Below are 11,194 nucleotides of genomic sequence, written 5' to 3' on the forward strand. Positions count from 1 at the left end.
GGTTAGTAACATTTTGGATTCGTGTTTAGCATTTGAATTCCTTTTCACAGTCATTCGTTAAGTAAAACCGAACTTTCTACTTGCGTGTATTGTCGCACGGCTGCGTTTAATGTATAGTAATGAATACAGAATTGACACTGGTCCAATCACTGTACGTTTATGGCTTGTGCTATTTTTTATGCAATGCTTCAACATTTCACGAACTTAGCGCAGTGTTATCATTACATTCCTACTTGTACTTATATACAGTAATGGCAAATATTTATGTGGCAATATGTTCACAAGTTGATTTTCAATGTTAATGTTTTTTCCTATTAATGAATTGTCGAAAAATCTTATTATGTGATATATTAATTATTATTATTTTTTATTCTATTTTATTCAACTTGTATCGAGCCCTTCAAAACGCGTAAGAATCAGCGTTATCGTAGCAGAACACTATTTTCTTTGTACTTGCTAAACTCTATTTCTATAATTACTGTATTGGACTAGGCCAATGAATATCTTCCGCTATTGTTGATTGTGTTTCACCAAGTTATTTTATACCAACTTGGTCCAATTAACGTCATTATGAACAATAGTTGGTCTGCTGGTATAGTCGATGGAAGAAATATAGCGAGATCGTGAAATCTGTTAGGCGTCGAAGTTTACATATTCCAGTATATCGACAACCGAATCAGCAGAAACCTAAGATCAGGACCCGAAACCTCAGTCAAGGTCACATGATGTATGTTCGATTCAGTTCCAAAGGAAAAACGAAAAATATAGCATCGACTCTGCGTGTTACTGTAGCAATCGGTGTCGTTACTTAATGCTTTAATTTACAACTCGCCATATTTCTTCCACCGACTATACATGCTTCATCGCCAAGGCTGAAATCTTCAAATCGAAATATTTTCAACCACTTTCCACTATGCGTACAAGTGCAATATTTCTACCAAACACACCGTATAAACTTCCCCATCTTGCAGCTGTACAAAATATAATGTCCAAAAAGCACTTTATCATACAAGATGTTTATTAAACAAACGACGAAAATCAAATAACTTCTGAAAACATTGCATCGTGTTTTAGTAGTTCATATTTCGACAATTAGAATGGATATACGTCATATACCTGAGCTTTCTGTCATTTTTCGAAATCTTTGAACGGAATTGCAAATGTGCACGAAATACCTGATGACAAAACTTTTCAATTAACCTAATATTTTGTTCATCTTTACAGATTGCTTTTATACGGGTGAACAAACAGTTTATTGGAGCGATAATTCTAAGCAGAAATTATTATGCTGTTAATTTTTTCCGATTTTCACATGTCTTGGCCGCATAAAATAAAACTGTTAATGATTTTCTTATCCTTTTACACAGGAGAGATTGAGTTTCGCAAATGTGCAATTACTTTTTCACACAAAAGGCTGCTTTTAATATTCAAAAATTACAGATACATATGTATTATTATATTGATACGTTTGTTAAGATGTGTTAATACTAGTCCGATTTATGTCGTGTTTCGATTTAGTTTCATGGGGAGAACCTAATGAAAATTACAAAAATTGATATTTTCGTTATTGGATGATTCATTGTGACGCGAACGTTATCCACTTCAAGTAACGCATTTCGCTCACACTAGCGACATCTGTACATTTTCCTTATAGATATTTAGGTTTTGGTATGGTGAGCTAGAGGCGCAAATGATGGGGATGGTTCGTTCAAATTTAATATGGAAGTATTAATTTCTAAATGAATTCCATGAAAAAATTAATATGTTGTAGACAACACTTCAAGAAATATAATAATATTTTTGCAGATTTTGAAACACTACCTAAAGTACTACAAAATAAAAATTCATTTATAATTTCCATATAGATATAGCTTTTTCGAATACTTAAATTCATATTTTACGTACAATTTAAAATGGTTCGAATAAAGTCGCGTCTGGACTCAATTTCATCAGGAGAACTTTGGCAACTGATCCGCAATAGTTTCAGTTTTGATGATAGATGTTACTGTGTGAACTAATTGGATGTTCGTAATTGTTACTTTATTTAGATAGGAAACAGAAGTTTCAGGTGAATTGGTAGCAGATATAAAATCGCATAAAAGCGCACAATACTAAAAACAGAACATTCTTACAAACAATATTGAGTTTATACTAACAGACGCGGCGGTGACAGAATGTGGCAACTGCGCCACAAATGTGAAATCGTTCTAGGATGTGTTTTGACTACTACACTTTTGCGAGACAGAAAAGAAATAAGTAACATTCGGGACTCACATAATAGCTCAGTACTAAATGTTTATAGTTTTCATTAGATCTACATAAAATCACCAATGTTTTGCAAGCTATATCATGCAAACTGTACGCACATGCTCTGCGACTCATGCGAACCAGCCACGAGGTCTACACTCTGTGATTCTCATATGAATCCACCCTCCATAGTTTCAACGCACTTATCCATATAAATACATATCCATAGCGAACTAAATGAAACCATAATCATAATTTTACTTTATATTTAAATATAACTCGTATCTATTGTAATATAGGATAAGAACCTTGACTTATTATTAAATTGTAATCTGTATCACAAATGAGACATAGGTTAGGCCTAGCACCTAAACAACGTACTTTTGTGTCCAACGTTCTGAAATACCGATCGTGTAAAAAATCAGAGTGTTTGTTATGCCCTCTACGATATAAAGCGGTGAGTTTAGAAATTACATACAATCCAACCATCAAAGATGGTAAAGTCGACGGATGTAAAAAATTCTCTTTTATTAAATTTGCGCCTAAAGATACATATATTGAATGGTGTGGATAGAATTATTCATCTTTCGACAACAGTAGAACATACGCATATAATGAATCATCTACTAATAAACAATTACGTTACTTTCTTACTTGTAATTTCATAGTTACATTTAATTCCAAATCCAACCACTACTATCGCTGTAATCTTATTCTATGCTGAGTCGGTAACGTTGGTAGCGAGAAGAAAATGGTAAGGGTCTTCTCGACCCCAAAGCCCCGGACAAAAAATCTCAATATATTAGGTCTGTTTTGTACGTCGTCTGTGGTAGTAGTTGCAATTAGAATTAAACGTTTAACTCTAATTTCAATTTAAACGTTTAAATTAAAGGGGCTGGTATTATATCACTGCGCTGTTAGTGGTAGGAATTGAAATCAAGAACACTGATAGGCATTTGTTATTTTAAAAAATGAAGGAAACAAAATTTCGAATCTTAGGATGAATCAGAATGAATTCAGACACATGCATTTGCGTTTTGGGATCTAAAGGTCTATTGATAACATCGTAACAATGTACATGTAATCTTGTCTTGGATGCTAACTCTGGATTTACTTCCTGACCAATACCGATCGTTTTGTCCGATGCAGTTCTTAAAATGACCGTTCTTAAGCATAGCGTGCACTTCAAAACCAGTGATTTTGAACGATGCTGGTATTTTAATCGTATGACAAAAAATCAGGAGTTTCCTTATCGACTATGCGTAGCCTGAATATAATTATGAAAACCACCACGTTATATCGTAGAGGGCGCAAGAACACCATTGATTCTGTTCTAACAAGTCGATATTTCAGACAGTCTCACAAAATGCAAAATCCATCCTTCAAATCAGCTGTGACAATATAAATGACGCAATCATAAACGAGGTACAAAATAGACCTATCACAACGGAAATTATTCACTAATCAAAATTTGCGTTCTGAAATGTTTGACTTTATCTTAGTAAAAATAGTATGTATAGATTGGTGAATATTTCTTGACGAAAATAAATCAAAATATGATATTTAACCTATTTTCAATTATTCATATGTTGTTATAATATCTTTAATATAATATAAATCTTTACAAATACGACTTTGATCTAATTATTCTGTCGAGGATAATAAAGGCTCCCTTAAATCTTACAACTGTAAGAGCCAGATAAAAATTCTCGCTAGCTAAACCGTGTATCGGTTTTACTTTTTAAACGGTTTGATAAAAGAAATAGAAATTCGCCTTAAGACTGTAAAATTTATTTTCCACAACGCGCTGTCGTCGTCTACAGTGCATCTCGGGTCCCGCCCAAAATTATCCTTTGACCTGACTTGCTCGTAGTCCATAAGAAAACCTCCCGTAACCTCTGCCTAACAATAAATAGATAGCCATTTAGAACCGCTTTCAGAAATTTCACATTTTCTTACACAATTTTTTCCTCGGCCATTTCCCGTATTATTAAACACAACAGAGATATTTTAGATTGTCGTGTTAACAGGGACACCCTGTATATGGTAGTAAAACGGAAACGGTCTATGTATCCTTCGGCAGGGGTGACGAACTGGCGGCTCCAGCCCCTACTTACCTGCACTGCTGACAATGGACCTTTGGTAACCCAAAAATTCCAACTTTTTTTGTAAACTTTGTAGGTTCGTAGAGGACCTCAACGAACGTATCAGGCAATTTTTTTTTTTACTACTTTTTGACTCTTCAGGGCGAAAATACCCCTTAAATGTTAATTTGATGTTTTCTTATTAACCTGTGCTTCTCGAAAATTGTAGCAAATATAAAAAAATTGCTAGAATGAAAATTTAACGACTTTTTATGCTCTATTAAACTGTGCAATGAAAGTGTTAAAAATTTGTTCTTAAATGAAAAAAACATCCTCCACTACCTTTATTTTAAAAAAATTTGATCTTCTTCACAGGTCTAAAAATGTGCAGAATTTCCTTATAAATACAGACACGTGTATTAAATGTATCTGATAATACTATATTTCAACAATTTTAACTGAGGCATTCATCCTGGACGCTCGGTCTTGAAATTCAAACGATGCTTTATCAAGTACTTATTTACGAGTACGTCTGGTAAAATCGTCTTGTACGTTGGAACAGCGATTTAAGCGACAAAATAGGATAAAGGTTAGGTTAATGTTCTAAAAGTTAATGTTAAAGTTCATTCAAATATTCCAAATGTTAAACACAATTTACAATTATCCTGGTAGTAAATGAGCTACAGTTAGTCGACAGTCTTTTCCAGTTTATTGTTTGGAACCCTGCAGCTGCAAGCGACATAAAGCCTTGAGTGCCGCAGCGTCAATCTGTACATATGAATGTACCGCCATTCGATGCGTTAATTTACGACCATGCTATATGTATTTCTGCGGCGACTATACATGAAGTTGGAGCTAGCCAGCTGATTAGTGGGGGAATTGGCTGACTGATAGCGGGGCTTATACGGTTGTCGGTGGAGGTTTGTTAGCCCTATCTTAAAAAATATACGGAGTGTCCTAGGTCAAATGTAAAATATTTTGACTGTCGATTTTGAATCAAAATTTCGTCTGATATTTTGCTCTTGAGAAGATAATGTTTATGAAAGTTGCTACTGTTAGAGAAAGTCCGCTTTTGGAATCTGCGAAACGTGCCCCTTAGAGCGAAACCACGCATGCTGACTCATGCTACGTTTTCCTCAGATCAGTTTTACCTGGACATCGTGTAAAATTAGATATGACAAAGCACGACCTTCCTTATTTTTCCGGACCACCGGACGTGCTACTTGACAATCGACTCTCGATTTCATTTTGTACAACGCGACTATATGTCTATAGCATATACAAATCGCTTGTGTAAATTAGTAACGCTTAAGAAATTTTACACTCACTAATGCGTCGCATACAGCAAGCAAAGTTCCGTTATTCTACCTGTACTTTCAGCTGACAAACAATAGACGAGACCTTGGTCCGAACGTCCGTTCAAGGTAAAGGCCTGGACACGTCATTTTGGGAGAAACCGAAACTCTTGCCCCTTTTAGAGTTCCCGTAACCCTGGCTGTTGCTAATGAACCCATTGTCCACCAATAGTTTTTACATTCTCCGCTTCAACGTCAACTAATTAACCAATAGAATTTATTCTAAAAATGTACGCGTCTCTGAAAATATGCGGCAAAGGTGATAAAATCAAGACGGTAAAATCGACAGATGTAAAAAATCCTCTTTTATTAAATTTGCATATAAAGATAGATACATATAATGGATTGCGTGGGTAGAATTGTTCATCTTTTGAGAGCAGTAGAACACGCTCATGTGATGAATCATCTACTAATAAACATTTACGTTACTTTCTTATTTGTAATTTCATAGTTATGTTTAATTTCAATTCCAACCATTACTAATGTTGTAATCTTATTCTATACTGAATCGGTAACGTTGGTAGCGACACGAAAATGGTAAAGGTCTTGGCCCCAAAGCCCCGAACAAAACGTTCCATAAGATGCAAGGTCTATCCTATACATCGTCTATGCTCTCATCAACAAAATTTCATAAATTCATAATATTCTCATTATATTGTAATAAAAAATATAAGTGGATAATCAGTGGATAATTCATCCCATGCGTGTGTTCAATCCAATATATGTATATATCTTTATATACAGATTTAACAAAAACGGATCTTTTCCATCTGTCGACTTTATCATAGTTGACGGTTGGATTGCGTAGGTATAATTCCTAAACTCATCGCTTTATGCCGTAAAGGGCATAACAAAACTTCTGACTTTTTACACGATCGGTATTTCAGAACGTGGGATACAAAAATACATTAGGTGTTAGGTCTATAGTGTATCTCGCCTATGGTGATAAGTCTATTCTATATTATTATTAAATAACAGTAAATATTAAGGCATAAGAAATATACATTTTTCGCACTATTATATACTAAAATTAAACACGTATCGAAATCCCAGGTGGAATTCCAATCAAATTATTAATAAAAGAAAACAATCAAGTTATTTCATACTAACCTCCTCACTTGAAATAAAAGAAACTGTGTCCGTTCTTAATTAAATAAGACGATTTTTAACGATTGTAGCTTACCGATCTTTATCGCACTCTTGCATGAAAAAGTTAGACGCAACTAGGAGAAAGGAATATCCGCGGTTTCTTATATGTACCTGCCAAATAATCTGTAGATGACCTTTGGTCTTAAATGAAGAAAATCAACATACAGATTAGCATCGATGTATGAAAAAATCTAACCCAACAGGTTTTGTAATGTGCATAAGAAACGTATAAAATAAAGCAAAGAAAGAATGAGCGTCGGTTATGACGGTTAGGCGAAATACCGAAGGGATTGTATCTCACTCAAGAGGGTAAGATTCCATTGTCCCCTTCCTGCAAAACGGCAGGTGCAACCCAAGTGAAAAATAATGCGTAAAACATCTTAAACGTTTACTCGTTGCAGATCAATGCATTATCTACAAATATTTTTCTGTAAGAATAGTGTAACGTTTTTTTTTTTTTTTTTAGATACAACTACTATCAATAAAAAATTAGGGCACCTAAAACCGTTCAACTATATTGCATAATATTTTATGTACGTTCAAAGTTTTGATAACATAGCCTGATTCACTTTCATCCTACATTCTACATATATGTACATATAACAGCAGATTTTTTTCTCCATTTTATTATATTGTTCAAACATGCTAGAAAGGTAGATGCTTCCTATTTTCTCGCATCAGATATAAAGCGCGCAGAAATGCTCGATAATCAATTTCCAAACGGCCACCTCTTTCCACAGCAAAGCATTTGTGCATGACATCCAATTCTCTGTTACTGATTAATTGTAACATATGCCTGACAGATAAAGCTTTTAACAAACACTCTTTTGAAACCGTTCCGATATTTTCTCTATCATAATCCTGTAATGTAAAGATTTTTCTATAGAATCACAGGAGTTTAAATATTTCAAAATTAAATAAACATAATTTGAAAGATTATCAATATTATGCGAGTTAAATATTTAGTAAAGTGTCTGCAATGGTAATTTTACGGTATTAATTACAGAATATATTTTGATCCTAATACGTAATTAATTTAAATATGAAATCATTAAACAATTTCAAAATAACAAAGACTTGTAATTGTAAGCAGACCGTTTCCGTATTTGTTAACCTTAAATAACTCCTCGAGATTTGGTTGCAGCACTCTACTCAGCTTGTCCACTGCCGTTGTAACCATATGCCTTTCATCGAAATTTAAGAATGTTTTGGGAGTAGCTTCCGGGGGCACATGTTGTACAGGCACTAAAAGTGGGGCTCTCTCTAAACTTCCCATAGCAACAGCTTCCTCGACCACTTCTCCAAATTTAACGTAATTAACGTAATTTGACCTTCAACATAAAATTATAAATTAAAACATTCGAAATCCCTTTCGCTTTATAGGTAGATAGGTAGAGTATAGATATTGACTTCACTGATAATTATATCTGTATTACAAAAGTAACATTAAAAATATAAATGAACAGACCAAAAATATTTGAGTATTAAAATATTTTTCTTCACGCTTCGCCCGATAGAATGATGCAACAATAATATTAAATATTATTGTTTAATAATATCAACGTAAGACATAATTGCGTATTGCATTGGAAGTTAATTCGATTGATGGAAAAATAAAAAAAAGACAACAATTTTGTATATCTTTGTACCTTAAAGGCGCTTGAAAAACTTTTATAATTGTTTCCATTTCTGCGCAGGTCAAATTACATCGTAGTTGATCCAATCCTCGTAGAAACTCCGTTCTTTTTATAACTTGTTCATTATGAACGTCGTATTGACGCATAAATTCGATAACCTTCGTGTAAAAGAAACGAATAAAGAATAATTGCCGTATAAAGAAAAACGTAAAAATAGCCATCCTCCACATTACCCTCACTCTTTCGCGTACAACTTTAGCTTTGATTTTTGCTAAAATTAAAACAATGTTTGTTTCTTCAGCTGTAGCTTCCGGTGTTCGTTTTTCAGAGTTGATCGTTTTCTTCTCTTGCAATACAGAGTTGTACAAAGGCTCTTCGACTTTTCGGGCCTCCAATTCCATCAAAAACCAATTATAATTAAAACCTAAATCATTGTTATACCTTTGCTCTAATGCAATTTCCTCTTCTTCAGAGAGTAACACTGCCGCAGTTCTTAAAACTTGGCGTAGTTGCGAACGCGATACATGACCCTTATTATGTCTAGAAAATAATTCGAAACAGAAAAGAGTAATTGTAATTCCAAGATTCTATGTGAATGTACAGTGTTAATAAATTGAAATGAAAATCAAGGACCTATCGTAATCCTTAAAAAATTGTTTTAATAAAATTCTTCTCTCCTCGACTCGGTGTCTAATTTTTAATAATGTTTCTTCACAAAGATCTCTTATGTTTTTTCGTTCGGATTGCCAATTTAACGCTCCTTTTCGACTCAGTTCCGCTATTTCTTTTGGCGGTGCTTTAATTTTCAAACTCGACAATTTCTCAAGTTCCTTCACAGTAAATACTATAAAAGAAATGGAAATTGTGCGTAAAATATTTATTTAACAAAATGCACGAATCACAAGGGAAACTATCGAAAATATATTAAATCACGGACTGTGTTTAAAAGAAGTACCTTTATCAATATCATCTTCAAACGTACGCCAGCACATACGTTCTGGATCATTTGGGTCTTTATAAAGCGTGACAAGCCCATCGATTTCCGTTTCCGCAAGATAAAGACGTCCTAAACTAGAAATTTGAAGACTATCTAATCCTCTCTTAAACTGAGAAATTGTCACTTTCCCCGCATTCAAAGGATCGAAGCTCTGTTAATAATTTTAATTGTTAACGTTTTACTTGTTATTTCTATTTGTCTATAAAATGTACTACGATAACAAAGTAATAAATAGAATGTAACAATTTCTTTTAAATTATACTATTGTTTAGCATTGTTCTATGAATAAAAGAAGGATGAACTTAAATATTTAAATTAGTAAAAATGCTTATGGTAAAACGTTGTACATAACCTTAAAAAATTCAGAAATACGTATTCGATTTTCGAAAATGTGTCTTTGAATGCGTTGGACAACTTCTATCAAAGGCATTGCATCTTTCGGCTCATTCATCACCGGATGAAATGCTGTTTGTTTTCCAAATACTTTGCTTGGTATGAGTCTACCAATTTCCGGTCTTGGAAGTTTCGGTAATTCAGCCGTGATGATTCGACCAGGAAATTGGTCAAGTAACTCCTTTTAAATAAATTGGTTAAAATATTTCATATTTACCGTGGCTCTATTTCAAAATTAGTTATTATTTGTAACTATATTCAACTGTTACTAAGTTTACTTTAATACTAAAATAGATGCATTTGCATTGCTGCATGATAAATCAAATAAAAACATTCATTCTTAATGTATGCAGGACAAAATATTACTCCACCAAGAGCCAACATTCCATGTTTGTCAAAGTGAGATTGGATTTCGTCAATGGCCTTCAAGAAAGCCACGTAATTAATCGTATAAGCATCTTTTGCGAATCTTTTTACAAGCAAACAAAACTCTTCAGAGGCAAGCACAATACCTAGGAATTTTAAAATTCGTCCAAAATGTGTGAAAGTTACAGTTCCGATATTTTTAACGATCTGGAAAAGGAATCGTCGATAATTTATAATTGAATTGTAAAATATATAAATATTACTTTAAGTAAGAATACAGAATAAAATTAATATTATTTTAAGAAAAAATCAACACACACCAGTTCATAGTCTTGAAAATAAGGCCTCAATACAAGCCGCCTTTTATTTACAAGGATGGCAATCTGAGTAAGAATAAGACATAATCGTCGGTGTTCCGACGCACTTATTCGATTTATGTGTTCCGGATCTTCCCATTCCAAACCAGTTACAAGCGGCTTATTTTTATCGAATTCAGGAACTAAAGAACACGGGACAATGCTATATATGTATACGAATTTTATTACTTTTCATATTGATATCTCTGTAAAATTTATGTGTAGTAACAGTGACCAAAAGATTGTATTTAGTAGGGGAAACGAAATTCGTTCTAACAATGAGTCCACTTAACGGTACTGGATCAGGTATGTCGGACAAAAACGAACTTCTTTCTGTTCAGACATGCTAGCAGCAAGTTTTGAAATTTGTTCTATATAATTATCAATAGACAGAAACAGAGAAATCTTGTACAATATCAATGAAATTTTAATTTACCTCACATTTCTTAATTTTTTTTATAGAACACTTATCATGAAATTACGAAAAGAAATAGGAATAAAATAAAAGTAAACTAAATGTAATTTATATAATAATTTTGTATGAATTATAATAATATTATAAAATATTACAGTAACAACGATTGCTTTGTCCGTAAATAATATACGTTAT

General features: G+C 33.4%; 2 protein-coding genes across 2 annotated transcripts in view; both read right to left on the reverse strand.

The window, feature by feature from the left end:
• The window catches only part of LOC108579657, a 13,180-nt gene extending 6,283 nt beyond the window's left edge, over nucleotides 1-6,897 (reverse strand). The window contains exon 1 of the mRNA XM_017943246.1: nucleotides 6,870-6,897. Coding sequence (XP_017798735.1) covers nucleotides 6,870-6,892 — 23 coding nt within the window. The 5' untranslated portion in view covers nucleotides 6,893-6,897. The remainder of the gene's footprint in view (nucleotides 1-6,869) is intronic.
• Nucleotides 6,898-7,480: 583 nt separating this feature from the next.
• The window catches only part of LOC108579823, a 4,545-nt gene continuing 831 nt past the window's right edge, over nucleotides 7,481-11,194 (reverse strand). Inside the window, exons 4-12 of the mRNA XM_017943449.1 lie at nucleotides 10,549-10,727; nucleotides 10,229-10,435; nucleotides 9,822-10,043; nucleotides 9,428-9,620; nucleotides 9,106-9,316; nucleotides 8,706-9,012; nucleotides 8,485-8,630; nucleotides 7,950-8,166; nucleotides 7,481-7,696 (exon numbers count right to left, since the gene is read on the reverse strand). Of these exons, the coding sequence (XP_017798938.1) occupies nucleotides 7,481-7,696; nucleotides 7,950-8,166; nucleotides 8,485-8,630; nucleotides 8,706-9,012; nucleotides 9,106-9,316; nucleotides 9,428-9,620; nucleotides 9,822-10,043; nucleotides 10,229-10,435; nucleotides 10,549-10,727 (1,898 nt within the window). The remainder of the gene's footprint in view (nucleotides 7,697-7,949; nucleotides 8,167-8,484; nucleotides 8,631-8,705; nucleotides 9,013-9,105; nucleotides 9,317-9,427; nucleotides 9,621-9,821; nucleotides 10,044-10,228; nucleotides 10,436-10,548; nucleotides 10,728-11,194) is intronic.

This window comes from Habropoda laboriosa, unplaced genomic scaffold (genome assembly GCF_001263275.1).
Source record: "Habropoda laboriosa isolate 0110345459 unplaced genomic scaffold, ASM126327v1 scaffold39, whole genome shotgun sequence".
Taxonomy (NCBI): Eukaryota; Metazoa; Arthropoda; class Insecta; order Hymenoptera; family Apidae; genus Habropoda; species Habropoda laboriosa.